Source organism: Ostrinia furnacalis, unplaced genomic scaffold, assembly GCF_004193835.3.
Source record: "Ostrinia furnacalis isolate ACB-3 unplaced genomic scaffold, ASM419383v2 OfSCF7477, whole genome shotgun sequence".
NCBI lineage: Eukaryota > Metazoa > Arthropoda > Insecta > Lepidoptera > Crambidae > Ostrinia > Ostrinia furnacalis.
Window position 1 is genome coordinate 141140 of NW_021137716.1, and position 16779 is coordinate 157918.

At 43.1% G+C, this 16779-nt stretch overlaps 1 protein-coding gene across 4 annotated transcripts in view; it reads left to right on the forward strand.

Moving 5' to 3' along the window:
• beta'COP (coatomer subunit beta') overlaps positions 1-16061 on the forward strand; it is a 35640-nt gene extending 19579 nt beyond the window's left edge. For 2 of the 4 annotated variants that reach the window (XM_028321180.1, XM_028321178.1), the window contains 9 exons: positions 1087-1256; positions 2513-2681; positions 3436-3572; positions 4586-4713; positions 6369-6525; positions 6935-7064; positions 8375-8514; positions 9125-9269; positions 14913-16061. In XM_028321180.1, the coding sequence (XP_028176981.1) occupies positions 1087-1256; positions 2513-2681; positions 3436-3572; positions 4586-4713; positions 6369-6525; positions 6935-7064; positions 8375-8514; positions 9125-9269; positions 14913-14945 (1209 nt within the window). In that variant the 3' untranslated portion in view covers positions 14946-16061. Of the gene's footprint in view, positions 1-1086; positions 1257-2512; positions 2682-3435; positions 3573-3914; positions 4141-4585; positions 4714-6368; positions 6526-6934; positions 7065-8374; positions 8515-9124; positions 9270-14912 lie in introns of those variants that run through there. The other 2 variants (XM_028321179.1, XM_028321182.1) reach the window with 2 other exon arrangements.
• Positions 16062-16779: the final 718 nt, after the last annotated feature.

Consider the following 16779-nt stretch of genomic DNA (forward strand, 5'->3'; position numbering starts at 1 on the left):
AGAAATGAAGAGAATCAGGAACAATTAAAACTAAAAATCGTCCACGTTATTTGTTTAATTATGTATTTTTTAACTTGCTCGTTTGTGGTAAGTAAAAGAAACATTAATCCACTAACATTACTAACACAGCTTTATTTACCACCTCTCCCTTATTACTAAAATGGTTCCCAAGTATGTATTGGGATTTCGTGAATTGGATGGATTTGGATCCAAAAGATCCAAACGCGTCCTCGCTTTTTTTATGCATAACAAGGCAGGTTGACCACAATCGCACCTGATGTTAAGTGGGATGCAGTCTAGGATGGTACATATCTGCCCTGCTCTGCTTCGGCGACGGCGGAGAGATCAGAGGAGGCGACGGTAAAGGCCTCCAGTTACCTCTCCACGGCGATGGCCAGCGGGCTGGGGGTGTGGGGGCGGCCCAGCCTTCATTGCACTGCACAGGCCACCACCACCGTCGGACGGGAACAGCTGTGTGCTCCCAGCTGCTCCCGTCGCCCCTCGTCCTGGGGGGCTTGTACGGCCCGCGGTTTAGGCGGGTTATCACCGATATGTAAAGGATTTGTCTAGAATCCCACAGTACCTTTCCACTTAAGGCGAAAGACGGAGCATCAGGGTCTTTTTAGTGGTATTCCTTCGCCTTATGAGAGTGGGCTTGCGGGGACAGAATACATATTATGCAATTTAATCCCCGTAATCATTATTTCATTGATCCTTCTTTACCTGTACCCTTAGTAGGATCTATAGTCTGGTCTGGGAGCACGTAGAATTTTGTCGCTCGCGCGTAATTATGTTGCTGTCACGCTCGCACACTCACTGCGGGTGCCAGTCGCACAGTCGCGACAGCAACATAATTACACGCGAGCGATAAGGATGGGTAGCTTGGGGTCATTGGACAAAATTCTCCCGGACCAGACTATAAAATTGAATAACTTAAATAATAAATAATAAAAAAAACTAAAAACAAGTTTAAAAAAAACTTTTACATACAGTTACATGTCTTCTTGTTGTTTTCTTATATGAAACTATTTGAATTGTTGTATTTATGTAATGAAGACTCGCATTAATCACCATCCCTCCCACCAGGTCGTATCGGAGGTCAACGAGACGGTGAAGACAGGACTGTGGGTCGGGGATTGTTTTATTTACACCAACTCGCTCAATCGGATAAATTACTACGTGGGCGGTGAGATCGTCACAATATCTCATCTAGACCATACGATGTATATTCTGGGATATGTTGCCAAAGAAAACAGGTAAGACAATCTCGGGAAGTCTAAGGTGGAGGGTTTATATTACATCCTAATAGTTTATTCTGCAGAATTCTGCATTTGCGAATAAATATGCCACTGAGCCATCACAACACATGAGATGAGCTGAGAAACCTTGAAAAAAAGCTGCTTCAAAGGATCGCTGGAAGAGACAAAAATTCACACTAGCTGGCAAGATAATTTTTCTATGGAATCTGGGCGTAAAACCAACAGTAATGTAACTGTCTACTTTTATTTATTAGGACTTGGTACCTGAAATGTATTTTTTACTTATTACTAAATGGTCATGTTGACCAGAACCAAAATATTGTAAGAGAGAAATGACATGAGCACATGTTCCAATCGAATGTGTTAAAATAACAATTGAATAGATATCGATACAATCGATTTAATTGCTCTAAAACTATTTTTATATTCTAAAGTGTAAAATACCTCGGTGTAATTCATAATAATTATTGTTATAGTATGAAATGAGATAGTAGGCACTTTCATTGGTTTACAATTTGAATTTGTTGGATTTACGACCATTTTCACAATTTATTACCTTTTGTTTTGTGTTTATTTTATTTTGTATGAACTGTCGCAACCGTATTAATGATTTGCCATATCGATGTGTTTTGTTTTGGCTTACCCGTTGTCCTAAGTGAGCGACAGAACGCGTCATGAAGCGACGCGACGCGACGTAATGCGACTAATACTTCATGTGACGTGTGTCACATGAAGTCTGTCTATAAAAGCGAAAGGTCACTGATTGACTGACTGATTGAAATCTCAGAAACTACAAGTGCTAGGAGTCTCAAATATTGCATGGGGGTTCCTTTTTGAACGTAGGTGCTCACTAAGAACGGATTTTACGAAACTCCACCCTTAAGGGGGTTAAAACGGGATCCACGCGTACATAATCGCGGACGGTCGCTAATCTATATATATAAAAGAAAGTCGTGTTAGTTACTCCACTTATAACTCAAGAACGGCTGAACCGATTTAGCTGAAAATTGTCAGGGAGGTAGTTTAGAGCCAGGAGAAGGACATAGGATACTTTTTATCCCGTTCGAAATAAAAAAAAAGTCTGCTTATTTATTGCCATTAAGGCGGAACAAAGTTCGCCGGGTCAGCTAGTATTAAATAAATACGACTTCGCATCCGATCGCGGTTTGTCGTGAATCTAGGACAACGGGTTGCTTATTCGCTTGTCAGTCCGCTGATACGGGTGTGTCATGGAAGGTGTTCTGTCTGCGCAGACTGTACTTAAACGATAAGGAGCTGAACATCGTGTCTTACTCCGTGCTGCTGTCGGTCCTGGAGTACCAGACAGCGGTCATGCGAGGAGACTTCGAGACCGCGGACCGCGTGCTGCCCACGATCCCGCACGAGCACCGGACCAGGGTCGCGCACTTCCTGGAGAAGCAGGTCGGTACAACTCGGTGGACCGACGATCTGGTAACGGCCGTGGAAAGCGCTGCATGCAGGTCTGAACGGGTCGTTGTGGTTTTGGAGAGGCCTTAGTCCGACATAGACGCCATTTGATCGAAATATCTTCGATAGTTGGCAGTCCACAACAGTACGTTTCTCTAGAATCTTCCTGCCTTGTACAACTAACCTGTGGAATGGACTGTCGTCTGAGGTGTTTTCGGACCGATACGACCAGCAAGCATTGAAGAAGAGAGCGTATCTTCACCTTAACGGCCGGCAACGCACCTGTAACGCCCCTGGGACTGCGGGTGTCTATGGGCGACGGTAATCACTTACCATCAGCTGATACGTCTGCTCGTTTGCCTCCTGTCACATTAAAAAAATGGACGATACATCAACTAAGTACGATGAATTAATCCAAGAAAATACACATTACCTCTATCTGTCAAATCGTACTGATAGGTTTAGCCAGTTGCCTGCTTGACCTAGATGTTTTCAAGAATAAATATCACACAGATTTAAACATCCTACATTATATTCAGTACAAGCTGTGGTGGTAGCCCTCAAGTATACATGTGCCAGGAGATTATTTCACTCTGATTGACAGCAATATGATGCGAGCGGCGCAGGACCAGTCTTTGTGGAAATCCTTGGGGGAGGCCTTTGTGGACGTCTTTCGGCTGAAACGGACGAACGAAAGCAACATGCTAAATGTCTATCTACCCCTCACGATTCTATTCTCTCCCACTAGGGCTTCAAGCAGCAGGCGCTGGCCGTGTCGACGGAGCCCGAGCACCAGTTCGAGCTGGCTCTCTCGCTGGGAGAACTCCACCGGGCCAAGCAGTTGGCGGAAGAAGCCCAAGCCGCGGAAGGAGGCGAGCCTTCCAGGTCAGTCGTAGCCACACACTATGAACCTTCAACAAAAATGAACCTTGTTTTGTGCTGTCATATCTATTCTCCATAGGCTCAAACTGTCCTGCATATAAAAAGACCGAATCATATTTCTTTTCTGATCATCAGGTGATGCACTCATCGTTTCTCATCATCCATTCACACGGCATGATCCGGTTGGGTGAAGCGGTATCAATATCTCTTCTTGTATCATCTTAAAAACCGGTTCCGTCAATTGTTGCGATCCTCCCCACTTAAAAAAACGGATTCCCAGCAAAAACCTGGCCCGTTTGCATGACTCGTGTAAAAGCTCATTCACACAGCGATCCGTGTTTCCAGGACCGTTAATAGCGGATCCACCGCTCCTGGATGCGTTCACACAGCACTCTGCCGATCACTATATTACCCACAAAAGTCCGCCCACCGAGGACGCACTAAACGGGACGCGAAAAAATATACGGATCAAGTCATATACACCCATAGATCTTCATACGTCAACAGGTACGGATCCGTTTTTTACTGTTCGCACATTCAGGTTTTGTTGACATAACCGGTTCATATTTTGTCGGATTGGTACATTTTACTGGGGTCGATTATGATTGTGTGTGTGAACCCGTTTTACTATTGCATTGTGCTTGGTTGAAATAAAAACGGATCCGATAAAACTCATGATATCGTAATGTTTTTTCATTTAGTTGATGTATACGACATATTGTAATCAATCGCTTTCATCAATTCGTTGCAATTTGTATAGACTAGAGCGTGCGTGTTTCGCGTTGGGCACAAGGGCATCTAAGGGCTTAGCTTGATTCATTTTTAATACGGCGGTCTTGGAAAGAGCTTGGAGTAAAATGTACTGTTTTCATAGGATAAGAGTTGTATTTTTGGGGTGTAACGTGATCACCAAGACGAGAACGGTAGCGTAGTCTGTGTTGTCCTGGAATAAAACGTTCCTTCATCTCATGGAACTGTTATGAAGTTATCAAGCGGCAACTGTGATGTGTTACCAGGACGTCTGCAGCTCGATGGTCGCGGCTGGGCGCGGCGGCTGTGCTGGCTGCTGACACAGAGCTGACTAAGGCTTGCTACCTGAAGTCCAAGGACAACGCGGCGCTGCTCCTCTACGCGGCCAGCACAGGTTAGTCCAACTTACCTGGTGTAAGGCTACTTCCTCACGCCATTGCCGTATCTTCAGATCTGCCTCTCCCAACGGCTCGCTTTGAGTGTGACCTGTTGTCTAAGGTGAACGATAAATGTGACAACGTGACGCGATGCCTGATTATAGTTCGTTGTGTATTATAGTGGCGTACGTAATCGCCTGTCATATGTCATTACATATGTCATACGTCACGTGAAGTATTGGTCGCATTACGTCGCATCGCGTCGCTGAATGTGGCGTTCCGTCGCTCACTTAGGACAACGGGTGAGGGACAGATAGATCGGAAACTCCGGAAATCGCTGTAGAGAGTAGCCGACCTGACTTGGGACGTAGTCGATTTGAATAGTTGGATATCTTCTATTCATAAATAAATAAACAAATCTTCGCATTAACGAGCGTGTGTACGGACGCAACAACTACTCGACTGATTTTAATGTGGCATTTCGTCACATTAAGGTAGATAAGTAAAATGAGAAAGGCTTACATATAGTAGATATTTATTTAGATTTAGATTTTATAAAGTGTTTACGTGAGTTTCATTAAGCCACGTACCCTTTATTGGTGACCCCTATTTTCGTCCAATTTGTAGACAAGCCCTTTAGATATCATAATAGGAAGACCAATAATACATAAAACAAGGTGCGGAATGATGTAAACTTATTGACCCCTCTTAGCTGACTATAAATTGACATTTCAACTAAAACACTTCCACAAACTTCAACTAAAGGATTTCTACAACGACTGGCAGAACCAGTCGCGTCCAAGTGTTTCCTGTGACTTTCACCAGATCGTCAGTCCACCGCGTCCGAGGCCTGTCCACACCATGTCTTCCGGACCGTGGTGGACTTTTCTTCCATTTAAAATTGATCATATTAGGGTGACATAATTCATTGCACCGCTTCTTTTTAGAATTACGAGCCACATCATTGTCCCAAAGTAATGTTTAAAAGAAATTATTACGACATCAAACGACACCTTTACATTGTAAGATATCATGAAAAAATGTTTAATAGTGGTTGTGGCCGTTACACGTGACGCTACGCTAATTCGTTGGTGTCCAACTATTTTCCTTTACTACGGACTACAACATCAGGGTATTGGGACAGCGAGAGTATTTTCTAATGCTACATCGTATTTTCAACTCGATTTGTCACTTTCATACATGTCAAAATACTGGACGCATGAAAGGGACTGAAAGATTCGGGAATATGAAAATAGCAGAGAGTACCTTCGTTGTAAAAGAGTAAAGAGCATCACATTAGAATATCACTTTCATGCGAATAATCGCACTAGTACAAGTCACGCAAATACAAATATACCAGTGCAATTGACGCGAGCGCATCGCGTTCACTGCGCGAGGTTGGCTCAATTTGGCCAAGCCTTAAAGGTCTGTGGCCGGCATCGTTCGACGCAGGAGCGACAGACGTTGGCCCGGCGTCGCCGTCGGTCGCTGCTGCTGATGTCGGTCACACGCCTTAATTAATATCAAAATGCTGCATGCGACGCTTAATGTCATAGAACACGCTGTTCTTCGTAGTTACTTGGCTGTAGTGAGTCGGTGTGACTGCATTAGCGTAAGGCACGTGTCTGGGAAGCCGGTGGCTGTGTGTTAATGTTTGCGCGGACGTGTGTAGGTGACAAGGCGTTGCTGGAGGAGGTGGCGCGCACAGCGGCGGCGCAGGGCGACGACAACGTGGCCTTCCTGGCGCTGTTCACGCTGAACAACCTGCAGGCGTGTCTGGACATGCTCATCGCCCGCGACAAGATGCCAGAGGCAGCGTTCTTTTCCAGGTATAAGTCCGCACCGAAAGACTGGCAGTGCACACTAACGAATACTAACAATCTATTAATTACAGTGATTTCAATACGATACAAATGTTCGAACAAACATTTTGACAGCGAGAACTGTCAGGTTCTGTCAAGAAGTTTTTGACACATAACGTTGTCTATAACTGTGTCAAGACGTGCAAATCAATGCTGGCCTTTGTGTTACAATACACACTGATTTGAAGTATGGATGTGTTGCATTAAAATAATAAAATTATGTAAATGAACATGCTAGTTAATTACTGTGAAAATATTGCTTTAGCTATTTTCATGACTACAAATCTTATTACCTTATCAATTTAACTAAGCCAACTTTATGGCCACTGATACAATTTTAAGTGATTTTGGTTGATTGTGCCGTGCGTATTCTCAGGTCGTACCTCCCGTCGCAAACGTCGAACGTCGTGAAGTTGTGGCGCGACAAGGTGAGCGCGACCAACAAGAAGTCGGGCCAGTCGCTCGCCGACCCGCTACAGTACGAAAACTTGTTCCCGGAACACAAGGTCAGTCGCTAAGTACAATATTAGTTGATTCACAGCTTTCGTCTACGTGGCATTGAACTACACTGGTCATCACAAAAATCGACCCTCCCGCGACAAGCACTTTCAAACGTATGCATCCCCACTTCCCACCAATATTGGCACCATTTAAAAGCCTAGTTCTTAACTTCATTTCATTAAAGGAAAGGTTTTTACCCCAAAAATGTGTCTGTTGAAGAATCCAGAGTCACTTCTTCAAAAAATAGGTTAATATAAAGTTGGGATTAATCGCTATCCATCTGTTAAAGAGAACACGTGAGATCATTATTTGGTTTTATAACCATAAAAATTGGTCTAATTGATCCCAGAGGTGAGCCCAAAGTGAGGTCTTTTTTCAAGTCACATTTATCACATTTATTGTATATGTTAATCGTTAATTAAGAAATTAAATGTGTTTTTCTTTAAGGATATTTATTGGGCTTTCAAATAACACCAATATTGTTGGGGCACCACCATGATTGTGTCAGTAGAAACAAGTTTTCCTGTCAAACGTAGGTGGGCCGATTTTTATGATGACCAGTATAGAATGGTTTCGCCGCTGATCTTACGCGCTTCGCCAAGTAGAACGCGTGTCTTTCGTCGCGTTAATAAAGTATTTGGAACAATTTAGGCTTCGCTAAGTAGAACGCGTACCTATCGTCGCGTTGATAGAGTTGCAGAACATTGACTACTCCACTGCTAATGCCGGACCTGTGTATGACAAGGAACTATTCACATTCTTTTGGTACGGACTAGGTACCTACGCGTCCAATTTGACGAAGCCTTTAGACGATAATTTGATAGTAATTAACTGATCGACGGGCGAATTGGTGTTATACATAGAAGTAAATCCTACTTGGCTGTGCGAATTGCAATAGGAATTTAGACGCCACAAGTGAGCTGTCAAAACGCTGTATATTATAGTTTGTATACAGACATCCATACATAACGACACTTGTTGATGTTTAAAGTCAATTTGGTGCTCATTGTTGATTTCATGTAAATAAGAAATCGAATATAGCAAATCACAGAAAATACATGTACACCAATTGGAAAGCCAGTAATATTATGACTCCCGCACCTTTAAAATTTAACATCTTGGAAACTAATTGACTTATCGAAAAAATTCTTTCACGTGTATTTTTTATTTTAACAGAGAATACAGAGAGCTAAAAAACAAAATTTGTGAACATTCTCCATTGTCGTTGATTTGTAAATAGTGATGATATCAGTCCACTATTGATGCAGTAAAGAGCGCTTCACCGTCATTTTATAAACCTCGACCCTGTTGTCAGGACTCGCTCACACTGGAGGAGTTCCAACGCCAACACACGCTTCTCCCGCCCGCGGAAGTCTCAAACCTGGACCGCGACCTCGCCAAAGAGATGGAGGAAGCCATCAAGAAGGAACTCTGGAAGCCACAGCCCCTGGAAAGGTCAGTACTACTAAACTTTTCTGATGTTGTCAATGTGATATCGTTTGATTCGCTTCCATGTCAAATATAGGGTTCTCCGTAATTTGAGTACATTATAAGTTCAGCGCTCTCTGAAAAACATCAATCTTTTAAACTGCGATCTCCAACCCGCCTGCCAAGCGTGGAGATTATGGCAAACCCCTCCACTATAGTGGAGGAGGCTCATAGTCCAGTAGTGGACTGTAAAGGGCTGTTGATGATGATAAGTTCCGAAAACAATAACTTACTTATGTAACAAAACGGGTCATTTTACCATTTTTTTGAAAAAAAGTATATTGGCGCTTATAAACAGTAAGGCGGTTATCACACTGTGGAGCGCGGGGCGACAGATTTAATCATTTTATGCAAGTACCTCAGTTTGTATAGAAAACACGCGCGGCACAACACACTGACAACGCGTCCGTGCGCGTGATATTTTATATGAAAATCACGCGTTCCGCGGCGGAGCGCGGCGCAGTGTGATAACCGCCTAATAAAACTAATTTTACACAGATGACCCGTATTTAACCAGCAAGTCTATATTAAAGAGATCTACATACACTTGCACTAAACAATAAATGTTTGTATCCAGCAGCGAATCGTCGACACAGGAGCTAGTCGACACGCTATCGGGCCCGAGTGAAACCTCGCGCAAGCGCAAGGACTCGCTCGAGATTATGCAAGAGATCGAGCGGGAGATCGACGACCTAGCTTTAGAAGACACCATCGATAGCGTGGTAAGTAGCGGCCACAGCCCCTCGGGGGCCGACGACGGCGGTAGGGACGATAGGGACAGTGATAGGGACGGTAGTGACAGCAATAGGGACGATAGTGACAGCGATAGGGATGACAGGGACGATAGCAAAGTTAAGGTCAGCGATAGGGGCGAGAGCCACGCTGTAGGTAACGGGTACAATGATTTGGCTAGGACAGACGCAGGGGCAGGAGCTGGCTACACTGGCAACCCCAGTGAGGGCAACGAGACGACTGGCGCAGATGCGAGGGCCAATGGCTTTACTGGCAACCCCAGTGAAAGCATCGAGACAACTGGGGCAATCGCGGAAGCCAATGGCTCCGTTAGTGGCCCCAGTGAGGACGGCAATGCAACTGGGGCAAATGCGGAAGCCAATGGCTCCGTTGGTGGCCCCAGTGAGAACAACAATTCGACCGGGGCAAACGCGGAAGCCAATGACTCCACTTGTGATCCCAGTGAGGACAACAATTCGACTGGGGCAGACGCGGAAGCCAATGACTTCACTTGTGGCCCCAGTGAGTACAACAATTCGACGGGGGCAGATGTAGAAGCCAATGGCTTCGCTAGTGGCCCCAGTGAGGACAAAAATTCGACTGGGGCAGACGCGGAAGCCAATGACTCCACTTGTGGCCGAAGTGAGGACAACAGTTCGACATGGGCAGACGCGGAAGCCAATGGCTCCACCGGTGGCCCTAGGGATGATAATGAGTCTTCTGAGGCAAATGCAGAGAACAATAGCTATACTATTGACCCCAGTGAGACGAAGGGGACAAATGGGGCAGATGCCGGGGCCAATGGCTACCCTAGTGGCCCCAGTGAAAACGAATCTAGTGGGGCAGATTCGGGCTCCAATGGCTACACTGGTGACTCTGCTGAGGACAACGAGTCGAATAGAGCGGACAAGGGGTCTAATAGCAATACTGATGACCCCAGTGAAAACGAGTCGAATGGGGCAGTTGCGGGCCCCAACGGCTACACTGGTGATTCTACTGAGGACAACGAGTCGAATAGGGCGGACATGGGTCTAATAGCAATACTGGTGACCCCAGTGAAAACGAGTCGAGTGGGGCAGATTCGGGCTCCAACGGCTACACTGGTGATTCTACTGAGGACAACGAGTCGAATAGGGCAGACAGTGGGTCTAATAGCAATACTAGTGACCCCAGTGAAAACGAGTCGAGTGGGGCAGATTCAGGCTCCGGTTACACTGGTGACTTTACTGAGGACAACGAGTTGAATAGGACAGACGCAGGGGCCAATGATTGCACTGGGAATTCCAGTGAAGACCACGAGACTGAGAAAGGCACGGAGGCCAATGGCTACACTGGCAATCTTAGCGTGAACGAGTTGATTGGGGCAGACGCGGGGGCCAATGGCTACACTGGTGGCCCTAGGAATGGCAACGAGTCTAATGGGACAAACGCGGGGGGCAACGGCTATACTGGTAACTCCAGTGGGAATAATGCGATGAGTGGGGTAGATGCGGGGGCCAATGGTTACAGTGGCTGCTCCAGTGGGTCTACTAGGGCAGATGCGCGAGCCGATGGATATACTCGTGACTTTACTGAGGATAACGAGTCGACTAGGGCAGACTCAGAGTCTAATGGCCATACAACCCACCGTAGCGGGGTCAATGGCGTGACTAGTGCACATTCAGGGTCCAGTGATCCCACAGCTCGTCCAACTGAGAACAATGGATTGACTTGTGCAGAAGCGGTAGCCAATGGTCAGCTTTATGGCTCCAGCGCAGATAACGGGTCGACTGGTGCAAACTATCGCACAAGTGCACACGCGGATTCCAATGATCGCAATGGTGTCTCAAACGGAGACATCCATGTAGACGAATTGATTAGGCTAGACGCGGAAGCCACTGGTGGCCGCCGAGGGGACAATAGGTTGAATACTAGCTCTAGGGGAGCTAATCTAGGAGATGTGTCTGGTAGCTATCGCATAGACAATCGTAGAGACAATGGCCCTACAAGCAGACAAGGAGGAACCAATGGGCGCCAAGGGGCTTCTAGATTCAACCGCGGATCCTTTACCACATGGGGAGCTATGAATTTTTCGGTGGGCGGTGCTATCGGGGCCCACGGTATGGACAACGGTTACGGATGGAGCAACGGGCTTTCGAGCTCTCGCCGCGGTGGCAACGGATTAAATAATCGCCGAAGACCCAACCTCTTCGGTGATCGTAGGACCGGCGACAGCGTTTACGAAGCTGGCAGGGGTATCGACGACCAGTTCGGGGGTCTGAGGTATCCCGGTGATATCGGGAACGTCGACAGGCTCTTCAGGGACCTGGCGGGCATCAACGACCGCAATAACGATGATCCGGTGGGAGACTTGTACAACGGGTTCGACAGAGCGACCGGGCACATGAGCGTGTCGTCGCGCGCTCGCAGCCCCGACGGGCCGGCGGCGGTGTTCGGGTGGGTGGACGGACGACCGCGCACGCACGAGGAGGCGCACGGGCCGTGGGGCCCGCGCCGCCGGAACGGCTTGCTGGAGGAGCGCGCGCGCCGCACGCCGCTGGGCCCGCCGCGCCCCGTCCGCTACGCCTGGGACGCCGATCGGTTCAGCCGGTTCATGAACATAGTGGAGGACAGACTGGACGACGAGTACTACAACCGGCACCTTCGCGACAGCCCGCAGCATGCGATTCTCAGCATAGTTCCACAGAGAAACCTCGGTGGTGAGGCCTTGGTGGTGGGGCAGGTTATCGAGTCTCTGGAGGCTTGCCGATATAGTGAGGAAATTGTCCAGTTGTTTAATTTGGTAGACCGAGAGTCTGGAAGTCCGTTAAGGGCTGGCATTGATGATCTGGACGCATCTGGCGCTCCGGATGAGGAGGGCGCCAGGGCTTTGCCCCCCGACGCCCCGGTGCCAGCTGTTCACCCCGCGCCAGCCGTTCACCCGGCGCCAACTGTTCACCCGGAGCAATGCGACGACGGATACGTATATCCAGTCAATGATGACTACGTACTACAGATATCCGATGACTTGGATTAAAACCCATGCATAGATAAGTAGGCCGTAGATCTGCATCTAAATGGGTTTAATTACTATTATGGGCTCGAAAATATATGTATAATCAAATCATTCCTAATATTCTTTGAACTCACATGATATGCATAATCAATTATTTACAAAGAGCATCTATTCAAATACAATTCGTTAGAGCAATTTTTAGTAACGTTTTTTATTTCTGTTTTAATTATTCGGTGAGGATAAGTTACAGGTAATAATTACAATTGTTTTCATTAACATAATTAGATTTAACATGATGTAAATGTATGTTTTAATTATACCCTGCGGCTCTGCATTCGTGGATTTCAGTTTGTCTGCAGAAGTGTAGGTTCTATCTATAATTTTAGAGCTTTCCTCCGATAAATCTGTATACAGTAGGTTGCTGAAACCGGTTAATTTACTATGTAACCTTAACCTTTAACCAAGCTTAGGAAAAATATATTTTCACTGGTTTTTAACCATATCTTCACAGCATAAAATTCAAACTGATCTGGTCTCTATTCCACGTTTGCCCGGTTAAGGGTTAATGAATAGTTATTAGAAAAAAACGGTTAATATTCCGGTTACATGTTTTTGTTGCAAATATGCAAGTTTTTGTAGCTAATGCCAGATACATAATTTTATTGAAATGTAACCTGTATAGTTTTTAAAGAATATTTAACCGGTTTCGGGCCTCCGTTTGCAACAAGAAACGAAAGCAGTCCTTGAGATTACGTAAATAGGTGACAACTTAGTTTTCCAATTATTTTCCCTGTAAACGACAGGCTGATGATGACGAATGTAATTTTTATACTTGATCATACAAAAGGCTTAATTCTACTATTTAACTTACTTTTCCTGATACTAAATTACTGATGGCTGTTGATAAAATTTGTATGGAAAGCTTTTTTAATACATATTTGAATTTCAGTCTAGAGTTGTTGCATTTGAGGAGTAGAAGCAATTATTTTTGTTTGATTCATTATAAAAATAACACTGTATTTGTTTCTGCTTATAAAAAATATGTTGATGCACACTTAATTGAATTACTGAAAATAATGTTGCAATAAGCTGGTTTCAAGGACCGCTCCGTTGGCCTGCGCATCCTTGTCTTGCGAATCCCCAGCTTTTGTAGATAGTCCGTATAATAAATATCGTTCGTATCAATCACTGAACCTCTATACATACTGGACAGGGTTTCTCATACAAATGACAGCTGATTTTGTGTGCCAATTTGAAGCGCCACTACGAGTGTCCCGAGAAGTAATTTTGACCTACATTATATGGAGTAAACACAGGAGTAAGCGAGAAAGAAAATCACTAATTTTGGTGCCATGGACACTCGTATCTGCCTACAGTATGGCCTACAGCGCCAAAATGGCGAAAATCAAATATTGTGACTGGAGCTAGTCCAGTGTGTATAGAGGTCAGCATAGCTGGGCATTAACTCGTTAATCCGTTAATCGTAAATTAACGAAGTTAACATTTCTATTAACGGATTAACTTTTAAGTTAACTTTAAAAATTGTTAACGGACTCGTTAACTTCCGTTAAATAATCCTAAGTCCGTTAATCGTTAATCCAGTACCTACTATTTACCAAAAAGATACAGCAGGCACGCTGAAAAACGCTAGAAAAACGCGTTCTGACAAGTACGTTCGGGCTTCCAGAACTTCCAGAACCCAAAACAACAGTTTTTGTAACCAGATCACTAACGAAACGATATGAAAATTATATTTTTTATTTATTTATTTGTTTACAAGCTTTATATTTTTGACTTCACTTGTTAGTATGTGTGGGACAAATCTTGCAACTGAATTTATGACCAGTTTTCCTCAACCGATTGAGCTGTTTGGTATACTTATGTAAGTACGATGACAATGCAATGTTATGGTACCATTGAGCTGGTCTGATGGTGGAGTCAGGAGGTGGTCATAGGAACTCCTAAATGAAACGGCAGAATCGCATCGAATTTGGGTTCGTTGGATTTATCTTTTCGAGCACTTTAGTACTACATAATGTCCAGGGTCCTGATGATGGAGTCAGGAGGTGGCCATCAATTAGGAATTCCTAAACGAAACGGTGGAAACTTATCGAGTTTGGGTTTGTTGGATTTGTCTTTTCGAGCACTTTGGTGCTAAATTGTATTGTAATTGAACCAAGGCTCTGAGATTGAGATACTAATAATAAAAAGTGTAAAATAAAATTATAATATTGAAAAACTTTTTTAAAAACAAGCTTTTATTCTGAAATGCAGTTGTACTAAAACGAAAAAAGTAATTGTACTTATGCAAAAATAAAAGAGGAATAAATTCCATGCGCGATACAAGCTTTCGAAATGATTTGAACCTTGCATACATTTTTTTTCGTTTTATTATCATGTGTTAACGGATTAACGATTAACGTTAACTTGCGTTAAATCTTGCGAAATGTAACGTTTTAACGTTTAACGAAGTTAATTTTTTTATTAACGGTTTAACGATTAACGAAGTTAACTATTTGATTAACGGTGCCCAGCTATGGAGGTCAGTGGTATCAATGTTCAATAAATCGATTGTATGGATGTTCAATGTTATGTGCGCTCTTTTCATCGATTTTAACATGTTTCTTTTCTTTTCCAGGATTTATACGATGACGCCGACCTAGACGATTAGCATTAATTGTATTAAGTGTATTTAATTTTCTATTCTGTTATTAGAATTATGTATTTCCAGAAGTGCTAGTTATGGTGGTAAACTTCTTAACAACGGCGCCAAAGCAAATTTAATGAGATTTTATACAATAAATGACATTTTACAGACAATTATCCAACAGAACCTGATTAAATTTACTTTTGTGGCGTGACTGAGAAGTGTAACACTAATTATGTGTAAAATTAAAGTATTATACATATTTTGTCTAACTTACTGTTCAATAGTGAAGAATTGTACAAACTTATTGTTCCTTTAAAAGTATCGTTAAATTGAACCGGTGCCTAATGTCAATAATAGTTTATGCCATCTTATCGGCTGTAGATGAAGTGTATTGTCTTGATATAGATACAATCAGATCTTCTCACTCTAAGCGTCAAATCCTTTTGAGTACTAACAATCATCGTATTTTGATTAGACTCATTTTCGCCTGTGCGTAGATAACCATTATTTGGAAATCGTGCCATCTGCACTGGTCTTTAATCTTTATCTAAGCATGGGGAAAAATACATTTGTATAAAAAGGCCAAAAGAGCGAGATTGCTGATAAAATTATTTGTATTCTGTCTAGCTTTGTATAGTATTATACTTAACAGAATTGCCATTCCAAATCGAATACGACGGAACGTTTGAATAGTACACGAGTTTTTAGCCGAGTGTATATTTTATTTGTATTATAAATAAGTGTATAAAATTGTTCTTACTCACTTGCCGATCTTTTATGTGCAGTGTCACACAAGTCGTTTGATCGTATGTTAAATATATATAAATGTTTATAATAATTTATGCATGTATAATCATGCATAAATCGCCTTAGAGAAATGTTGTTTTCTATTTATTTTTAACGACATTTTTATGGCATTTTTAACATAATTATGGTGATCTATGCATGATTATTGTTTTTTGACTACTCATAATAAATTAGTTTAGGTTAAAATAGTAGAAATTACCGATCCATCACTCGAGCCCGCTGTAGCACCTCCATAACTATTCCTGATCGTATTTAGAATTTATATTAAATTTCTAGTGAATAAACAAGACAGTTAATAAGTTATTGAAATATATGGAATTTGAAATCGAATAGTCTTTTATGTACATACAATATACACCCGCAATTCATATTAGATATGCTTTAATCACATTACATTATATAGCCTGACCAGGAACTTAAAAACCCTGGCATAGAGGCGCGTCAATTGCATTTGATAGTGCAACACTGAGTACAGTCGTACCTGTGTAAAATTAATAGGCTAACTTTATGTATCAGGATTCAGGATTACGTCCTAATTAATTGATATTTTCATAAATTAACGAATAAAGATTATATAGGTATAGCCTGACCAGGAACATAAAAACCCTGGCATAGAGGCGCTTCAATTGCATTTGATAGTGCAACACTGAGTACAGTCGTACCTGTGTTAAATTAATAGGCTAACTTTATGTATCAGGATTCAGGATTACGGGCTAATTTGATATTTTCATAAATTAACGAAAAAATATTATTATAGGTAACCTGATTTAAATAAATTAAATGAAACCATCAATCGAGCTAGTAGATTTATTTTATTATTCATCAATAAACAAATTCAGAACTTGAATATTCAACTGCAATGTCTGCTCATGAACGCTTCAAACTCGGTACTTCTTTCCCAATCCCATAAAATTCAACACTTAGAAAGTGACAAAATTTTTAAAATAGGTAGTTGAAACAAACCACAGCTAATTTTCATAGTGGACTGTACTATACGATAAACATGTCAGTCAATTTGACAACCTTTGTCGGAAACATTATTCAATGA